The 20906-nt window shown below is 48.6% G+C and overlaps 1 protein-coding gene across 2 annotated transcripts in view; it reads left to right on the forward strand.

The window, feature by feature from the left end:
- PAFAH2 (platelet activating factor acetylhydrolase 2) overlaps positions 1 to 14533 on the forward strand; it is a 30438-nt gene extending 15905 nt beyond the window's left edge. The window contains exons 8-11 of one of the 2 annotated variants that reach the window (XM_029950123.1): positions 2842 to 2933; positions 4729 to 4899; positions 6312 to 6466; positions 13453 to 14533. In XM_029950123.1, coding sequence (XP_029805983.1) covers positions 2842 to 2933; positions 4729 to 4899; positions 6312 to 6466; positions 13453 to 13547 — 513 coding nt within the window. In that variant the 3' untranslated portion in view covers positions 13548 to 14533. The remainder of the gene's footprint in view (positions 1 to 2841; positions 2934 to 4728; positions 4900 to 6311; positions 6467 to 13452) is intronic. The other variant, XM_029950124.1, reaches the window with a different exon arrangement.
- Positions 14534 to 20906: the final 6373 nt, after the last annotated feature.

A 20906-nucleotide genomic window follows, 5' to 3' on the forward strand; every position in this document is an offset into this window, starting at 1 on the left:
CCAGGCACCGCTCTATGGCATGATTTTTAATAGCTATGTAATATTCCATTGCAAGAGCAAGAATGATGTATGTATGTATACAGAAAAAATAACAATTACTGCCTTACTAGTACTTACAGTGACCAGAGCCCTTGGCACAAACTTATGCAGTTAGCATTATCTCTTTACATAGAAAGAAACTAAGGATCAGAGAGACTAAGTATCTACCCAAGGTGACACAGCTAAGTAAGTGGTGTGTTCAGACTGGGGCTTTGAATCCCAAAGCCTGTGCTGTGCACCCCAAAACCTCATTACAAAGTGCCTTTTAGGGGCTGGCTCAGTCAGTTGAACGTTCAACTCTATTTCAGCTCAGGTCATGGGATTGAGCCCTATGTTGGACTTTGCACTGGGTATGGAGCCTGCTTGAGATTCTCTCTCTCTTCTCCCCCTGCCACTCTGGCTCTCTCTAAAATAAAAATTAATTTAAATTTTAAAAAATTTTAAATGTTTTGTATTTATTTTTGAAAGAGAGAGACAGCGCGAGCAGAGGAGGGTCAGAGAGAGGAGATACAGAATCTGAAGCAGGCTCCAGGCTCTAAGCTAGCTGTCAGCACAGAGCCCAACGCGGGGCTCGAACCCGCAAACCGTAAGATCATGACCTAAGTTGAAGCTGGACACTTAATCAACTGAGCCGCCCAGGCAACCCTAAAATAAATTAAAAAAATACCTCTTAAAATTTTTTTTAATGTTTTATTTATTTTTGATACAGAGAGAGACAGAGCATGAGAGGGGGAGGGGCAGAGAGAGAGGAGACACAGAACTGGAAGCAGGCTCCAGGCTCTGAGCTAGCTGTCAGCACAGAGCCTGACGCGGGGCTCGAACCCACGAATGTGAGATCTGACCTGAGCTGAAGTCGGATGCTTAATAAAAAAATACCTCTTAAAGGCTCTAGTAGTGTCTTCCGGGGCAGAGTATCTGTGTCATCACCCCCAACAGACAAGCGGGGTCCCCGGCACTACCGTGCAGCCTAAGACCAACACTGGGGAGGGTAGAGTTTAGTTGGATTGTTGTATTTTGGAGAACTACAGAATTAAAAAAATTAAGAACATTTTTGTCTATCAGATTAAGATTTGAAAATTGATTACTCACTCTTGTTGCCAAATCTGGGGGGAAGTAGAGAGTGTAGACTGCCCCACGCAGGGCAGTTTGGCGATAGTTATCAAGAGCACAAATGCACATATTCTTTGACCCAGCAGCGCCCACTCCTCGGAATGTATTCTGTAGATACCTGTACACATGCAATGTGATGTATGTACAAGATTATTCATTCCATTGTTGTTTGTAATAAAGCTTGATAGCGTCCTGCGTGTTCTCCAGGAAGGGAAGTGGTTTAATAGATTAGGGAACAATGGATGTGTTCGTTTGGGAATGTTAATTGCTGTAACTCCTAAGTCTTAAATCTCAGTAGCTTAACACAGTGGAAATTTACTTCCCTCCCACGTAAAGTTGAAAATGGGTGCTCCTATGCGAGAGCTAAGTCAGGGATCCAGGCTCCTTTCAGCTCATAGTTCTACCCTCTTCCACTTGTGAAACCCTACTCCATCGTGTGCAGCAGTGGTCCAGGAATTGGAAAGGGTGTGGAGGTTTGTGTGAAGCACTTTTTATGGGCCAGGCCTGGAGGTGGAGAAAACCACTTTCACGCTCATTTTGTTGGCTAGAACTTGGTCCCAAGGCCACATAGAACTGCTGGGAAATAGTCTAGCTGTCTGTCTAGCTGAGAGAGATTTGGTGATCAGCCAACTGTCTATGCCATGGTGAGACCCAGTGTAGCTGTGAAAAGGATAAGGAAGGTCTTAAGTACTAATATTATTATGCGCAAAGGTATGACAATGCACTTAGGTAAAAAGCGGGGGAGTGTAGAGTCACATTCACCTCTATGTGCATAAGCACACACTGCAAAGACACTGAAGAAACTTACCCATTTGGGGTAGGCGTTGGGCAGCTGGAGGAAAAGGGAATGTGGTATGTGGGCGGTTTTGCTACGTACTCCTGATTTTAGGGATGTATAAATATATTAACCTATTAAAAAAAGCTGAAGTGGCTGCCGGCCAAGTTGTTGGTCAGAAGGTGCTGAGCAAGGAGGGAGAATTTACATAGACAGCCTTGGGTTAGAACTTGGGCAGAGCATGGGGGCAGGGCAGAGGCCAGGCAGCAAAGGCTGGACAGATTTTCCAAGCCCCCTAGTGGGCAGCTGCAGTGGCTTTTTATATAACCAAGCCCTGCAGGCTTCTGTGGACAACCAGAAATAGACATTCACGGAGCATGTTAGAGCAACCAGACTCACTGCTAGAGAAACGTCAGGACAGACGCCCAAAAGAAGTAGAACCGGAGTCTGTTTCTGGGCGAGTGCAGGCGGCAGGAGCTCTGGGTCTGTCCTTGGCTTGGTGCCTGTGTCACCCTGCTGGACTGGCTGTAAGGCAGGGACTGAGAGTCCGGAGACCGTTCTTGTTCTGACTCGGCTCTTACACTGAGGGGTCAGTGTGGAATCACATCATTTATGCCCATTCATTTATTCGTGGATCTTTGAATGTCTCCCCTGGTCCAGGTGTCACAGGCGGTATGATTACAAAAACAAAGATGAAAAACATAGTTTTCAGAATTCCTGACTCCAGAAAGCTCTTCAGCCTGGGGATTGCCTGCCCGGCTGCTCTCTAGGAGCAAGAGGTTTCTAATGTGCAGGTGGGAGCTCACCCACTGTACCCTGCTTCCGCGTCACTGTCTCACTATGCCTCTTGCCCTGAAGAATTCCTGGAAAAGGAAGGCCCGCCTTTCTGATTTGGCTCAGTTCTCCACTTTCCTCAGGGCGGCATCAACATGAGCCGTGTGGCCGTGATGGGACATTCATTTGGTGGGACCACGGCGATACTGGCTTTGGCCAAGGAGACCCAATTTCGGTGAGTTTCCCAGCGATGCTTCTGTGAGCTCCACACACCATTCATTCATTCAGCATGTGTTTGTCACACAAGCGTTAATATGCCAGGCACTGTTTTGGGGCCTGAGGAGTCAGTGGCAAACAAGAAAACAAGGTCTCTGATTTCATCAAATTACATTATTGTGGGAGGAGACGGACTAGGAAACAAGTTAATAATCACATCCCAGCACCCAAGTGCAGTGAAGAAAATAAGAGGCCGGTATGCCAGAGTAATTGGAGATTTTTTTGAGAAAATGACCTAAGCCAAGACTTACAAAGAAGCCAACCATATAAAGGTCTAGGAGTCATTCTGGGAAAAGCGAACAGCTAATACCAAGGCCCTGAGGTAGAAAGAAGCTTGCTGTGTCAGTGTGGGAGAGGCACAGTGAATGAGGGGGAAGTGGTTCAAGATCAGAGAGATAAACAGGGGCTAGATCACAGGGCTGTTGGGCCACAGTAAAGGAGTTCAGTTTTATTCCAAGTATGATGGGAAACCATTGAAGGATTTTAAGCAGAGAAAAATCTTTATTTATTTTACTTTAGTTTTTATTTATTACACTAATTGCTACACCCCACATGGGGCTCAAACTCATGACCCCAAGATAAAGAGTTGCATGCTCTCCCTTGAGCCAGCATCCCCCCAAACCCTGCCCCAAGAAGAATCTTATTTATACTTGTAAAGATCCCTCTGGCTCCTGTGTGAAGAATGGACTGTAGTAAGACAAGACTGAAAACCTAGTTAGAAGAAAGCTATTTCAGAGTCAAGGTCAGAGGTGATAGGCTTGCATTAGGACAGAGGTGGCAGGATGGAGAGATGTGGATAGAGTCAGGATATATTTTAAAATTCTCAGGACTTGGTAATGTGTATGAGGTAAAGGAACGAGGATTCAGGTTCTTCATTTTTGCATACGTCATTTGAGTGGGACATGAATGTCCTTCATTGATATGGAGAAGCCTGGAGCAACTTTGGGGGTGGGGTGCTAATCTTGCCTTAGTTTTGCCCCAGGTGACAGATTACCTCTTGACATCAGCCATGTCTTTGAGTTGTGGCCTCAAGGAGGCTTTCCTGACCTCCCGTGGCTGCATGCTGTGGGCTCACGCGGCTCCTTGTGCAGTCAGGACACTAAGCTGTATTTTGTTGCCTCTTCCCTTCTGTCTCCCTTTCTAGCCTGCGCTCTCCTTGAGAGCCAGACCCTTGTCATTTATCCCTGTACCCACAGCACAGGGCTAAGCACAGAGTAGCTACTCAACAAATGTTGACTGAATGAAGTACCTTCCGAGTAACTCAAGTCAGCGACCTGAGTAGATCTAGGAGATGGTCTGGCCCTTGCCCTCAGTGAGTTTAAAATCTAGAAGGATCATTGGTGACAGGTAAAACTGATCTCTATCCAAGATCCTAACTGAAGTGTCTGGGCCCTGGCACCCCCTTCCTGGCTTTCTGAGCCTTTGTCCCACTGAACGGAAGAACTCTGCCCCTTCCCCCTCTAGCCTAACTATTCTTTTTTTTCTTTTTAATGTTTATTTATTTTTGAGAGACAGAGAGACAGGGCATGAACAGGAGAGGGGCAGAGAGAGAAGGAGACACAGAATCTGAAGCAGGATCCAGGCTCTGAGCTGTCAGCACAGAGCCTGACGCAGGGCTCGAACTCACGAACCACAAGATCATGACCTGAGCCGAAGTTGGCCGCTTAACTGACTGGGCCACCCAGGTGCCCCTAGCCTAACTGTTCTTACCTGGGTTTCTGCCTGGCTGTTCCAAATGTCTGGTTCCGTCACAGGTGTGCTGTGGCTCTGGATGCTTGGATGTTTCCCCTGGAACATGACTTCTACCCCAAGGCCCGAGGCCCTGTGTTTTTTATCAATGCTGAGAAATTCCAGACAATGGAGAGTGTCAACTTGATGAAGAAGATATGTGCTCAGCATGAACAATCCAGGATCATAACTGTCCTGTGAGTAAGCCCCAGGGTCACCATCCCATGTCTTCTCCCTTCGCTACCCAGCCATGACCTTTTTAATGTCTCCTACAGTATCCATAAGTTCTGCCCATTAGTACAGTAACTAAATACTTCTGAAGTGCAAAGCCTTACTCATTTCTTTAGGATTTCGTATCTGTCAGTTGCCACTTTGTTCCACCTTGGGCCTTTGGAATCAGGTAGTTGAAATGCTAAGCCCAGAGCGCTGGAATGCTAAGAGTCCCTCGAAAGTCAGTACTTCCCTGTACTTCCCTTGCTCGTATTGGCCGGGCCATCTTCCTGAGGGCTGGCCCTCCCTTGCCCTTTGATCTCACAGCAGTTTAACGGGTTTTCCCAAGCCAGTCAGACAGGATAATGGTGGGAAGGGGGAGATTTAACTGTTGGCAGTGTCTCACTTCTAAAACCCAGTGCTGGATATCCAGTATGTTTATTCTTTACACTTTACACTTTTTCATGTGCCTTAAATAACACATTTTTAAGTCTTTTTTTTTTTTAACTTTTTTTGATGTTTTATTTATTTTTAAGAGAGAGAGAGAGAGACAACATGAACAGGGGAGGGGCAGAGAGAGAGGGAGACACAGAATCTGAAGACAGGCTCCAGGCTCTGAGCTAGCTATCAGCACAGAGCCCGATACAGGACTCGAACCCACGAACCGTGAGATCATGACTTGAGCTGAAGTCGGACGCTTAACTGACTAAGCCACCCAGGCGCCCCCACATTTTTTTTAAGTCTGTCTTTCTGCATGATGTCAACCAAAGTTTGGCATTTAGATTTTCTTCCCTCATTGAATTGACTAGTACTTTTAGTTGTGAGCAATAACCCAGAATGGACCTGCTGAGAACTTCACCTTCGAATAAAATGTATTTGATATAAAAAATGCGAACCCAGAAGCCCTCTTTTATAAGCGTTTACCCTCACTTTTCTGATTACTTAAATAAAGACAGGGGATTCCTTTTCTTGTTTACTTTATGGTACATTCCTGAAGAAGGAGGAGCTGATATGTTTTGTGAAGGTTCAGAGGTCTCCACATCGAGGCCACGGCGTGGTGGTTTATAATGACGTAGGAATGGCCCTTGTGGCAGACCTCGCTTCCTCACCCCTGTGCTTGCCCGCTGCAGCTAACTCGACCCTTTCCTGCACGGTCAGACGTGTTCTAGGGGCTGAGGCAGCTTTGAAGCCAGGCACGCCTGTGTTCGAATCCTAACCCTGTCCCTTACTCGCTCTGTGACCCCGGATTCCGTCAAAGGGGAAATGCTTCCCTGACAAGACTGTTGTGAAAATTGAGATAAGGCGCCTCAAACAGCTTTCGCCTGGTGAATGCTTAGCAACTACTTGTATCCCTTAGCCTCCAGACCCATACCGGTTACCTGTTCCTCTTTTCCTCTAGTGGTTCTGTTCATCGGAGTCAAACTGATTTTGCCTTTGTGGCTGGTAACTGGATTGGTAAACTCTTCTCCACTCAGTCCCGTGGGAGCTTGGACCCCTATGAAGGTCAAGAGATTATGGTGAGGGCCATGTTGGCCTTCCTGCAGAAGCACCTTGGTAAGGAGAGAACGGGTTTGTGGGGGAGCCGTGGGGTCCCTTAGATCTCCCTCCACAGTGGTCTATACTGACATGTCCCAGAGCAGGACGATCTATGGCAAAAGAAAAGCCTGAGCCAAGGAGAGAGTTCTGTAGAATTACAGAAAGAACACTTAGCTGAGAGTTTGGAGACTCTGGCTCTAGGTTTTTACTACCTGAATGACCTTGGCCTCGTCACATAACTCCTGAGCCTTGGTTTCCTCACTGTAAACAGAACATTCACCTCCCTCCGTTACCCGTGCCTAACTCATGATCACTCAGCTCTTGTGGATTGCGGAGGAGGTGATGATGAGAAATGGGCTAAATTTGTGAAGTGTTTTAAACAAAACAAAGCACAGAAGGCCTGTGACCAGTGTCATGCATCACAGACCAGCCGAATGGCAAAGCCTGTAGAGGTCGTTGGTCCAGCCTCCCACCCAGAGGAGAGAGCCGCACGGTGCAGCAGCAGCATGGGGAGTGCGCTGCCACCAGGGTCAGCCCTCTCCGCCTCCCCGTTGTAAGACTGATACTCTCCTTAGGCTTTTGCTCTGGTTACAAGAACTAGAGATTGACTCTGTTACCTCAAGAAGAAAAGGGGTGTTCATGGATGAAAGTACACCCAGCCAGGTGGGAAGGGAAAAGTTACAGGAACCCAAGTAGGACTGCCCTCTCTCTCTGTCTTTCTCTCTCTCTCTCTCTCATGGGCTTAGTCCTCTCTGTCTCTTCCTCTCATGACGTCTCTCTTTCTCTTGGCTCCGGTCCGTATTTTTCTTACTTTCTACTCTAGTTTTCCTCTTGCCGATACCTCTGCTGATTCATGGCTGCTGGTTCCTCAGCCCCGGTCGGCTCCAACCCCTCGTGGCTCAGTCTTTCTTTCTTCCTTGGGCACCCTCTCATCTTTGGCCCCCACTGTTCACTGCCCTGTTTCCTTGGATTTCCCAGACCAGATCCCCAAGAGAGACAGCTTGATTCTCCCAGATCATCTTTACCTAGCAGCACATCATCAGCCACTGTCCAGCCTAGGCCCGGAGCTCTCTGGATCAGATGTCCCTCTCTGATCCAGCCAGAATGGAGGCAGCCACTGTGGACGCCGGCTGATCTCAGCACTGGTGTGCTGGCGCAGCATCCTTCAGAAGGGAGCACGGCCAGCCTGGGTTCCCAAGGTTCCACCTCACCCTAGCCTCAGACCAAAATGTCCTACATTGTGACTCCTTCCCACTTGCCCTGATCATCCCCTCGAGGGCTACCCGGAGAAGCCTCTGAGCCCTTGCCCATGGCAGGTCTTCAGATACTTGAAGTCCCCTATGGTGTCCTCTCCAAGTTTCCAGCTCAGTGAGCTAAATGTCCACGGTCCCTCCGCCTGTTCCATGGGCAGCTCCCCATGTTGCCATTTATTATCCCCTCTGGATGCACTGTTCGTCACCACACCTGCGTGGTGCCCGACTTGAGCAGCGGGGTGTGGCACGGCAGGACCGTCCCCTCTGGGCTCTGGACACTGGACTTCCGCTTGCATGGCCTGAGCCGCTCTCAATTCCAACAGTTGCCTAACAGATTTGGTTTGGATTGAGTGTGCTTTTAAAACACATCCATTCTATTATGAGTTTATTGACTTTGTGAACCTACGTTTGCATTTCTAACGTTTACGCCTGTTCATTTTGTCTTGCTCGTTGTGTGAGCCATTATGCCTGCCTGGGTGTAGAGACGTTAGGGTTAATAGAGACCTTAGAGCACCACCTTGTCACCTCGTCGGAGAATGGACCCATGACTCTAGACTCTAATGGGGACTGACTGCATGGTCCTCTGCCCGCTTCCTACCAGCACCATGCCATTAGGTAAGAGCTAAATATGACAGGGGAGCCCACATGGCATGATTGAGCTGCCTTTAATACTAACGTCTGTTGAGCTAAGATATTTAATACTGGAGACCCCCAGAAGAGGAGATGGAGGGGAGGCGAGCCTTACACTGCAGGGAGATTATTGAGGACTTGCATTATGCCAGCTTTCCACTGAGTACATTAGATTCACTGTGAGGTGTAATCTGAAGATGACCCTCTCCAGCAGGTGCTTTTTTAAATTTATTAAAAAAACATTTTTTTAATGTTTATTTTTGAGAGAGAGAGGGCGGGGGGGGCAGAGAGAGAGGGAGACACAGAATCTGAAGCAGGCTCCAGGCTCTGAGCTGTCAGCACAGAGCCTGACATGGGGCCTGAATTCACAAACTATGAGATCATGACCTGAGCCGAAGTCGGACGCTTAACTGACTGAGCCACCCAGGTGCCCCTCTGGCAGGTACTTTTATCATTAACTCCGCTTTATAGACGCAGATATGAAGCTTAGAACATTTCAGTAATTTGTCCCAGGTTATCTGGTTATGAAGTGGCAAGGCCAGGATGCAGCCTAACTTGTCTGATCCCAAAGCTCATGTACTTAGTTGATCACTGTTCTGCCGGGGACTCTGGTGGCCAAGGTGTGCACTCAGGCTTGAGGGGACACAGAGGGCAGGCACCTGGCTGATGGAAGCGAATGGACAGCCAAGAAAGGAGGCTCCCTCAACAAAGTGATGCTTGTCTTTAATCTTTAAAAAAAGGTTTTTTTCAATGTTTTTATTTATTTTTGAGAGAGCGAGACCGCATGACTGAGGGAGGGGCAGAGAATGAGAGGGAGACACAGAATCCGAAGCAGCTTTAGGCTCTGAGCTGTCAGCACAGAGTACAATGTGGGGCTCGAACTCATGAACCACGAGATCATGACCTGAGTGGAAGTGGGAGGCTTAACTGACTGAGCCACCCAGGGGCCCCTGCTAGTCTTTAATCTTAACAGATGAGTACAGTTCGCCAGGCAGGGAAGGGGCAAGGGTCTAATGATCAGAAGGTGCAGATGCTTGCGTGGTCAGTTTTGAGAAACCGTGTTTAGAGTGTCTGACGCTCGGGATAGTGAGTTGGTAGAACACACAGGCAGAGAGAAGTGGGCAGAAGCCAGAGGAGCAGCCATGTGCTTGCTGAAATGAGAGTGGACTTTATTCCACCGGTGGGAGAGGGTCATGTGTGCAGCTGGCTGCAGCACGGAGGACGGGCAGTGGGCCTGCCTGTCAGGCCGTGGCAGAACCAGGCGGCAGGAGATGACGCGGGGTCTGAAAATTCAGTGGGTCTCCACTTGGGGCAATTAGCTTTGCCGCGGGAGAAAAGCATTTTGGTGGCCACACGGTACATTGTCACACAGGAAAGTGAGACAGGTTGTAGTGAGCTGACCCTCTTAGGAGTCCTACAGAACTCCTCTGGGAGGGCACATTCTTCCTCTTCTGTTAAAAAGAGTGGTGCTTCTGGGGCGCCTGGGTGGCCCAGTCGTTTAAACATCTGACTCCCGATTTCGGCTCAGGTCATGATCTCGCGCTGACAGTGCAGAGCCCGCTTGAGATTCTCTCTCTCTCTCTCTCTCTCTCTCTCTCTCTCTCTCTCTGCCCCTCACCCGCCTCATTCATTCTCTGTCTTTCTCTGTCTCTCAAAATAAATAAATAAAGAAATAAACTTTTAGGAGGATGGATACTTCTTTCCATCCAATGAGCTACATGTAGCTCCTGCCTTGCCTGTCCCTCCTCTCTTCTGCTCTCCCGGAAGACTATTTCACACCGCCTCCTGTGCGGACGTCTGACACCCTCCCCTCCCTGTCTGTCAGCTGATGAACTTCGCCTTCCATTGCGCTGAGAAAGTGGAGGGAGTCAGGACTTCCTCGAAATCCCAGCACCTCGTCTACACACCTTCTTGCATAAATCCAGCTGTGCGTCTGGTTCCTAGAGATTCTGGCCGGTTGTCTGAGGCTATGCCTCCACTTGCCCAGCAGGTTCCCTCTTCCACAGGCCAGCAGGTTTTCCTCTTTATCTTCCATCATCAGTTTTTCCCTCTCTCCTTGGTTCACTTCACCCTGAAATTTCTCTTTAAATATAGCTCTCTTGGGGCGCCTGGGTGGCTCAGTTGGTTAAGCTCCGAAGACTGATTTCAGCTCAGGTCATGATTCCAGGGTTGTGGGGTCGAGCCCTGCATCGGGCTTTGCCCTGAGCACTGAGCCTGCATAAGATTCTCTCTCTTTTTTCTCCTTTCTTTCCCTCTACCACTCTCCACCACTTGTGCTTTCTTTTTTTTAAAAAAGTTTTTTTTTAATTAAAGATATCTCTTTTGACCCCACTTTCCCTCTCCCTTGACCCCTTTTCCGTGTTCCTCCTAACAGCAAAACTCATCAAAAGAATGTCCATCTTCACTTTCTCTTGTTCTTAGGTTCACATTCTCTCTCTTATTTATTTATGAATTTTTAAATTATTTTAATGTTTGTTTATTTTAGGGGGGGGGGCTGAGACACAGAATCTGAAGCAGGCTCCAGGCTCTGAGCTGTCAGCACAGAGCCCAACGCGGGGCTCAAACCCATGAACCGTGAGATCATGACCTGAGCTAAAGTCAGACACTCAATGGACTGAGCCACCCAGGTGCCCCTCGCATTTTCTCTTAAACTCACTCCAGTCAGGCTTTTGCCTCCCAGGTCCCCATAAAAACTGCTTTTGTCAGCATGGCCGGGGACCCTCCTTGCCCTCCATCATGTGGTACGCTCCATTCCTCATCCCCTGGCATGCTCAGCAGCTCCCGACAGAGTCAGGACCGCCACCTCTGTGAGACCGATGTTTGCTTCTGGGACACCCGACCCCCCCCCTGCCCCCACCTCGACATCTGTTCCTCTTTGGTCTACTTTGCTGCTTCCCGGGCTCAGGGCTTGGACCCTGCTCTACCTGTATCCCCTCCTGTCATCCATCTTGCCGCTCTAAGCGTCATCTCCATGCTGACAACTCCCAACTTTATGTCTCCAGGTGAATCTCTTCCATGAACATCGGGTTTGTCTAAACCCACCACTCAACCTTTCTACTTTGTCACCAGCGAAACCTGATCTCAGCGGCAGTCTCTGCCTTTGCTCCAGCTGAAGTCCTCATTCTTGTCTCTGCTGTCACATCCCCCTTTCCAACCTGTCCAGAATCCCCTCGGCTCTGCCTTCAAATTACAGATGGAGTCGCGTCTCTTGTCCTCACCCCCACGATGCCATCCTATCCAAGTCGTCTCTCACCGAGATTACTGTAAGAGTTTCCGAGTGGCCTCCCTGCTGCCACCCTTTCTCCCTACACGGTCTTTTCTGAACCGAACAGCCAGAGTGATGCTGGTAGAAAGTGAGTCAGATCCTTGACACCCCATTCAGATCCTCCAGTGGCTCCCCGTTTCTCTGAGAGTCAACCGCCAACATCCAGCCTCCTGCTGCACCCATATGATGCGGCCCTCTGGTCCCTCCTGACCCCCTCTCTTCTGTTCCTCCCCAGGCCTCCTGCGGTGTCACTGCACAAGCCTCCTGCATGCCAGGCACTCGCCTGCTTCAGGGCCTGTGCACTGCTGTTCCCTCTGCAGGAACGCTGTTCCCATGTAGTCTCATGGCTTCTTCCCACCGCCTTTAAGTCTTTGTGCAAATATCACCTCGGTAAGGCCCACCCATCTTGACTACCCTTTTTATTTTTAATTTAATTTTTAAAATGTTAAGTTTATTTATTTACTTAAGTTATCACTACACCCAACGTGAGGCTAGAACTCCCAACCCTGGAGTCAAAGTCACATATTCTTCCAACTGAGCCAGCCAGGTGCCCCGACTACCCTTTTTATTTTTTATTTATTTATTTTTTTAATGTTTTATTTATTTTTGAGAGAGAGAGGGAGACACAGAATCTGAAGACAGGCTCCAGGCTCCGAGCTGTCAGTACAGAGCCCGACACGGGGCTCGAACCCACGAACTATGAGATCATGACCTGAGCCGAAGCCAGACGCTCAACCGACTGAGCCACCCAGACGCCCCATGACCACCCTTTTTAAAACGTTGTCCGTTCCCTGCCTGCCCTCACCTCATGCCCTAGTCGCCACCACTGCTCTCTTACCTCACTCTATTTTTTTCCTATAGTACTTATCACCGTTTCCCATCCTATGTAATATCTTGTGCTTATTGTTATCTGCCTCCTAGATTACGAGCTCTGTGAGGATACGGGTTTCTATTTGTGTGTGGATGTATTTTTAGCACCAAGAACAGATTGGCACCTCACGGGTGTGCTCGCTGTTTTTTGCATTAACAAGCCTGTAACGCTTACTTGTTGATCCCCACGCAAGGCACTGGGGATCCAAAGATGAAGGGGAGCAGTCCCTGCCTTCTGCCCCAGCTTTTGTTTGGTTTGAACGAACGCACAATTGGCCTGTTCATCTGTGTCCCGCTCCCTCAGCCTGCGGCCTTGGGCCCTTTTTTGACTGTCACCGCTGTGTATTTAGACCCATCTGCCTATGATGCCAGGGCCCTCTCGTGAATCATACCCAGTGTTGTGCCGCCTCACGGTACTGTCGTCCTGCTCTCTCCTGCCCTGCACCCAGGCGGCCCTGAATTCGCATCCGCAGGCTGGTGTGCAAAAGGTCTTTTCGTGTTCAGCAGCTTCCGTGAGCTTGGAAGTAGGCTCTCCATTTTCTCACCCTTTCTGACCTGGCTACGAATTCTGTCTCTACCACTTGGCAGCTGTAAGGACCCTGGGGGAATCGGATAGCGTTCCTGAGCCTCAGTTTCCTCAACCGTAAAATAGGGTTAATACAGCACTGAACTCGGCAGCTTATTGTGAAAGAAAAACGATGCGTGTTTGGCACAGTCTGTAGAGTGAATTATCCTTCAGGAAGTGCTGCCTTCTGTTATTATTATCACTCCTGAGTTGTTATGGGTTAAGCAAGTTGTTTACGAAGCACATGTCAAAGCCCTGAATGAAGCACTGTTATCCTGTCGTCACCACCGCAACCGCTGTGACCCGTCCTGTTGGGAGCCCCAGAGCTCCCTCGAGGCTGACCCACTAAATCCACGGTAGCTGCTCTTTGATCTAATGTCACGAAGATTGACCTAACCATCCTGTGTTTTCCCCCATTCAGACCTGAAAGAGGACTATGACCAGTGGAACAGCCTCATTGAAGGCATTGGACCGTCGCTCACCCCAGGGGCCCCGCACCATCTGTCCAGCCTGTAGGCACAACAGGCCATTTGTGAAAGGTCACTGAGCTGAGTTCCCATTCGGGGCCTGCGCAGGGACACCCGTAGGCTCCTATCGAGAAGTGGTTGACGGTGACCCTTCTTCACAGACTGAGAGCATGCAATCACTCTGCTGATTAGATAACTTGGTCCTTGGATCTTGGACTTGTTGATTTCAGACTCCTGCTGGGGCATGGATCACTGAATGGTTGGCAAACTGACTTTCTGGGAACTGAACCCTGATGGGTGGGAACAAGCAATGGGGTAGAATTGGGGCGGGGGGGGGTGCTTCAGGCCCCAAGCACCATTAACCCCGTGGCGTGCTCCCTCACCTTGGGCCGGTGTGGCTTCTGAGGCGGATGAAATGAAGCCAAAGGATGGAGTGAAATTCCCAGCTTCAGGTCCATCTCTTCCCACCTCTCAGCCTGCTCCCTCGCCAGGGCCACTTGGTAAGTTCTGAGCACTTTAGGTAACTTCCTAGGATAGAGACCACCATCTCCTGTTTATTTTCAAGCCTTCTTGTTACATGAAACATGGTCAGCACTCAGGCCTGTGAGCCCATGGAGGGCAGAAGCACTGTCCTCACAGCCAAGGTGGGGGAAGCCAGGTCCAGACTCGTATCACAGAAGCTCTGGATGTCATGGACTTTTGCTAAAAACGTATCTAGATGAGAATCAACACAAGTTGGTTGAGATGGAGAAGACAGATTAACACCATTAAGTGGCTTTTTGAACAGGCCCTTGCCACACGAGGGATAGTTCAGTTGGTCAGAATTCAGGCAGCCACCCCTGGAAAGCTCTAGGGACTCTTTGGTCTCGCCCCTTCCCTCAGGTACCATGAGCCTCCAACTTGCTCAGGGTGCTGTAGGTGTCTGTTTTCTGTCTCTGAGGCCCTAGCCTGAAATGTAAGTCAAGATATGGACCGAATTTCCATGCTGTTCCATTTATAATATGAATGACATTAATACTCATGTTTGCCTAATGATATGTTAGAATATTTTCTTTATTTAATCTGCATTAGAGCAAGATGGCGAGCCATCTGGAAGTGACTTTTCCTTCTCTCTTTTCTTTGCTCACTTACCACTTATTCCCAAGTGGAAAAAAACTTTGAAAGGAAAGGACCTCTTCCTGGGGTTCTAACTCAGAGTTATCTGGGAACATCAAGCCAGAACCCTCCTCTCCACTACTCTAGACTTCATACCTCAGCCCAGGTCGTAGGGGACCCCAGATGAGGCAGGAGCAAAGGAGAAATGCACCTACAGAGTGGGTCCAAGGTCAGTGCCGCCAAAGCAGGCTGGGACCCTGTCTGCCATCTTACAACAGCTGTTCTTCTAAGAGGACCCTAGGAGGATCTATGAATTCCAGCGAGACCGAGCATAGGAGACTATCGTTGGAGTGCTGGGCTCTAGAATTCTGTACCCTGGCCCTGCGTCCTGACTCTACCACCACTGAGTAAATCTGAGCAAATTCTGTTCTCTTTCCATTCTTAGTTCCTGAATTCTCAAATGGGGATCTGCATCATGAATTGCTAAGAGGATTAAGTGTCAGGATGTGTGACCCAAGGGTTATTTAAAAGTATGCGTCTGGGGTGCTCGTGGCTCAGTTGGTTAAGCTTCTGACTCTTAATTTCCGCTCAGGTCATGATGCCACAGTTCTTGAGTTTGAACCCCATGTAGGGCTCTGCGCTGACAGTGTGGAGCCTGCTTGGGATTCGCTGTCTCCCTTTGCCCCTCTCCCATGCTCTCCCTCAATCTCTCTCAACAATAAATAAACATTTAAAAATAAATAAAAGTGTGTTTCCTACTTTCCGAATATGTGAGATTTTTGTAGTTCTCTTATAGCTGTTGTTTTCTGGCTTAATTACTTTGTGGTCAGAGAAAATAACCCATATGGTGTTCATCCTTCAGGATTTGTTGAAACTTGCGTTTTGGCCCAGTATAAGGTCGGTTTTGTAATTTAAATGATTTAAACGACTATGTATAAGAAGTTTTTGGCTTGCTGTTTTACTTAACAGCACATTATGGACTTCCTTCTAGGAGAATGCCTCTAGATATTTAATAGAGCCTGCCAGCCCTCAGATGGGGACTAGAGCCCCTCCGCACTTGCAGAACCAGGATCTACTGGTTCTTGAGCCTGGGGCCAGTTCTGGCAGCATTAGAACATGAGACCCAACTTCTACCTTAGACAGATAAATAATGCAGATATATTTTTGTAAAGAAGGTACTCAGAAATTGGATCCATCTCCTCCATTCAGTTCATGTTCTGGTAATGACTCATTTAACAACATTGGAGTAGGTGACTTTTTATATAATTGAAAATTATATCCTGTAAGCTACAGAATATAATATTGACTCTTTTGGGGTTTTTTGTTTGTTTCTTTTTTAAGTAATCTCAACATCCAACATGGGGCTTGAACTTACAACCCCAAGATCAAGAGTTGCATGCTGTACTGACTGAGCCAGCCAGGCGCCCCTAATATGGACTATTTTAAATGTCAATCTACCAAAAAGATAATGCACATACTTCTTAATGTAAACTGACCTCATTTAACTTTTTAGGATGTTTCTTTTAAGATAAACTAGATTATATGGTATAACTAGCAACCCCAAGCAGCAACAGAAGTTTTATTTCTTGCCCCTGTTCTTTTTCTCTGTTGGTTGGCTGGAAACTGCCTTGTGTCTCTTTTATCCTCCTAAGACATAGGATCTATGAGCTCCAGTGAGACAAAGCATAAGGAGAGTATCATTGAAGCGCTGGGCTCTAGAATTCTGTATCCTGGTTTGGGGACCCAGGCTGGTGGAGCTGCCGCTGTCTGAAAGCATCCACTGCCAGTTGCCAATGGCACCCACTAGCTTTAGAAGCTTCTGCCCAGAAGTGCCACTAACTCTTTCCATTCGTATTTCATTAGCCAAAACTAGTAATCTGGCCGTCCCTAACATCCCACACCACGCCCAGAGAGCCGACCTATCCATGACTGGGTCTGATGTCTGTGCCGCGGCGCCCTCTGGTCTACAAAGCTGTGGGTGGCTGCACCTATCCTGTGTGGACCCCAGCAGCTGTCCTCTTGGTTTTTTTGGTTGCTTTTCAGAGTTTCTGTTTGTCTCCCTTGTGGTCAGGCTGCCAGCCATCGCTCCTCCTTGCCTTTATTGTGCTAACCCCTATTCACTTGAGATTTGTGACTTGTGATCAGCCACATTGTTTACGACTGTCTAGAGTAAAACCAGGTAGTCAGGGCTTTGGAGACTTCCACAGTCAGAATGCACTGCCTTCAGCGCTTGGGCTTTATAACGCTTCCTTTGACTGCTCAGAAGGGATATCACAAGGCCTTTGGTCCTTTGTCCTGGTTTTTTGTTAGCTTCCAGGGTATCGAAAGACACCAGATAAATGGCCTTTAGATAAGTAAGGTGATCTGGCATATTATTTGGCGTTTGCTGGTAAATTACATGCTGGTGAGTCCTTTCCAAAAGCAAAGAAGACATCTCAGGTTTCTTTTGCATCTTGTTCCCCATCCCATTATTGGACTATGCCCATGGAAGCCTCCTGGTGGTGTATTGGGAAGTTTCTGTGCAGGGGATGATGCACAGTTAGGAGGGAAGGTTGGTAAATAGAGACCGGAATGAGAGCCCTCAGCCCTCCCACCTCCCGGACTTGTCAGGCTGAGGCCGGTCGGGTTCTTGCTGTGCCCCCAACATAGCCCCTAGACACATTTCTAGTACCTGCCCTGACAGGTGCTGTCTACTTGCTCATCCTCAAGAGGACTACTAGGCTTTTGAAATGTCAGTTGAACTCCAACTCCATGTCTTGACCTTGTGCGGGGCAACATCTGCTCCCCTTTGCTTCTTGGACACACTTATCCCTGGGCCTGCAGACCGACAGAGGGAGGGACAGAAGAAGCCATCCTCTGTACTCAGGACCCATCCTCCTTAGGAAGCTTGCTTTCTGTCCTATCAGAACTACACGCAGACGCCAAGTGTCCCTGGCCATTGCCGAGTGGCAAAGTAACGGTGATCAGGACCATCCTCATAACCTGGGTTAATGAGCCCTTCTTGTACATCAGAGACTATGCTCAGGGCTTTACATGCGTCATCTCCCTTCTCACAGCAACCCCCTGAGGTGAGGTGGTATTGGCCTCATTTCATGTATGAGGAGACAGAGCCTTAGAGAAGCCACTTGATCAGCTCTCACAGCAAGATTTGGCAAAGCTGGGATTTCGGTGTCAAAATCCAAGCTCCTAATCACGGAGCCACACTGCCAGATACACATATGCCGTTTTGCACCTGCCTCTGTCTTTTTAAACTGTCAGGGTATGAAGAATGTAATTTCATGAGAAATTGAATCAAAAAAATCAGACTCCATGGGGCTCCTGGCTGGCTCAGTTGGTGGAGCTTGTGACTCTTGATCTCAGGGTTGTAAGCTTGAGCCCCATGCTGGGTATAGATCTTAAAAATAAAATCTTGGGGCGCCTGGCGTCTCACTCAATTAAGTGTCTGACTCTTGATTTTGGCTTGGGTCATGATCTCACAGTTTGTGGGTTCGAGCCCCAGTTGGGCTCTGTGCTGGCAGTGTGGAGAGTGCTTGGGATTCTCAGCCTCCCTCTCTCTCTGTGAAAAACAAATAAATAAATAAATGAACAAACAAAACACTTAAAAACTCTTGAAAAAAAACTAAACTCAAAAAATAAGTGAAACTCTAGAAATTTCTTTTTTTTAATTTTTTAATGTTTACTTATTTTTGAGAGAGAGAGAGAGAGAGACAGACAGAGTATAAGCAAGGAGGGGCAGAGAGAGGAGACACAGAATCTGAAGCAGGCTCCAGGCTCTGAGCTGTCAGCACAGAACCCGAAGCGGGGTTCAAACTCAAGAACTGTGAGATATGACCTGAGGCAAAGTTGGACATTTAACCGACTGAGCCATCCAGGTGCCCCAAACTCCAGCAATTTCTATATGACTTGTATTCAGATTCAGTGACATCCTCAGCATTATTGAGAAACGGGTTGTGGGAGAGAAATGCCCTTCACCGAGGACTGTGGGTCAGGTGCTTGCTTCATCTGATTTATGAGGAAAGCAGTTCAGGTGTTAAGAAGATAGTCTTTGAAATCAGACACCCCCGACCCCATTAGCCCTGTGGCTTCACGCTGTGTATTCTGTAAACTCTGTTTTCCTCATTTGCAAAATGAGAATTCTAATAGTATTTACCTTTTTGAGTTGTGATAGTTAAATGAAATTAATGCATGTAAAGCGCTTAGGCCCGTGTGTACACAAGGGCTTCGTCACCACGTCCTGTGACTGGCAGTGTTTCCCTTGCTGCTCCTTACGTGCCTGTGAGGTCAGGTATCATTTGCCCTTCGCTGCGTGGACCCAGTGGTTCTGGTCCAAGTTCTTCTGTCAGCCTGTCCAGTTCCCTAGGTCCCTCCCTCACGAGAAACCTGCTCACTGCGACCCAACTGCTTCTGCTGTGGGAGGTGGAGCTGGATGGAGAGCCGGTTCTGTTCTCCTTGCCCCGGTTTCCCTGCTCCCCACATCAAAGCTCAAAGCCCACACTGCCGTTCTGGCCTCTCTTCATCACCGGGGAGAGTGTCCGCTCCCAGGTTCTGGTTTGGGTGTTAGTTTCACACCTGATCATCCGACCACACATGTCTGTACACCAGCCGTAACCCAAAGGTGGGCAAGTCCGAGGTCTGCGTAGTGGTGGGTGGAGGAAGGAGGACCTGGGGGTGGGGAGTTTGTGGTAGAGGCTAGTTGCAGGGATTATTGTCTGTCGTGTTCGAGGCGGGCGTGGAGGGGTGAAAGCGCCTGTGACCTCCTCAGGAGACGCCCCTCAAGCTCTCCCCCTTGCTGCCTGCTCTGATTTCCCACCAGGTCCTTTGGATCAAAACGCCAGCCTGGCAAGGTGGTCTGATGGGAAGAGGACCAAACTGCTTGTTTGGAGCCCAGGGTTTTTGTCTCGGCTCTCAGTCACCTACTCTCGTCACCGTCTCTCTTGCTTGGTGCTTTTCCTCCTGTGACTTCAGTTTCCCTGCCTGTAAATTGGGACACAGGGTGGTGGGTGTTGACCTGGCGGACCCCTGAGCTCCTGCGGTTGTGCCATTTCCTGGCTCCATCACCAAGTGGATTTTCCTATAGGACTGCATCTCACCCCCTCATCACGCCTGGTCCTGCCCTACCCCGCCTGTCCCCCGCTTCTTACTGTACACTTTTTCCACAGCCCCCCTCATGTGCCCACCCATTCCCCACACAAACACCCATGTCCTTTCTCACGACGTTCTCTAGCCAGCCTCCTCCCTGTACATCCAAGTACTGCTAATCTTTTAGGCCCCTTTTGAGCTCCAGCTCTTCTCTGAAAGCCTTCCTGTGTAGACTCGCCTAACATTTGATCTCTTGGCCTCCTGCTCCCCAAGAGAAACACATCCGTGCCATATTTAGTATTGTGCTTAATTACATTATTCCGGGAGCAGGACCCATCTGTTGCACAGGACAAGCATCCTCCTGTTGGCTGACATGGGGAGCAGGGATCACCATCCCCCCCCATCCCCCTCATCAGCAGGCTTGTTCCCCAGCCAGACTGGGAACAGCTGGTGTTCGCCCAGCCCTCCCATGTCTCCAGCTGCCCCTGCTTCGTTTTCTTTGGGTTTTCCCAGATCCCAGGTGTGGGGCCCAGGGCAGAGCCAGTGACATTGTGGCCGAGGGGAGCCGGAGCAAACGGAGACGTGAAGATACTTGGACACGTAGCGTTTGAGAGTTAGAAGGAGGGCAAAACTGAGCACAAGTCATACCGATACTGAAAATGAGGGAAAGTTTGCCAGCTTATTTTTCCCATCTTGCTTTCACCTAAAAAAAGAAGCTGCTCAGAAACGCAGTCCTGCTCAGCCTGCTAAGCCAGATGGTCCCTAGATGCTCGGCCTGCCAAGTATGCGTGTATAATTATTCATTTTCATGGTATCACAGCCGGGTCTGAATCCAGACACTGACACTTTCTTACCATTTGATCTGGAGCCAGTGAACCCTTCCGAGCCTTTATTTTCCTATAAAATGGGGTCATTAGTGTCTGCCTTGCCCACCTCAGGATTTGAGGGGGAGAGTTCATTATAAGACATAAGGTGCTTTGTAATTTACAAGGCACTAGACAAATATATGTTACTATTAATAACAAAAGTGCCATCTTTTGTTTTTTGCCAATGTGCTGCTATATAATGAGCCCTTGTCTTGTGCCAGATTCTGTGCTAAGTGTTTTACATACATTGTATCATTTAATCCTAACACCATCCCTATAAGGCAGTACATGGTATCCCCGTACGACAGATCGGGAAAATGAGGTTCAGGAAGATGTATTCGCTCGGCCACCATCACCCAGCAAGTCGG

The sequence above is a fragment of the Suricata suricatta genome, chromosome 8, assembly GCF_006229205.1.
Source record: "Suricata suricatta isolate VVHF042 chromosome 8, meerkat_22Aug2017_6uvM2_HiC, whole genome shotgun sequence".
Classification (NCBI taxonomy): Eukaryota; Metazoa; Chordata; class Mammalia; order Carnivora; family Herpestidae; genus Suricata; species Suricata suricatta.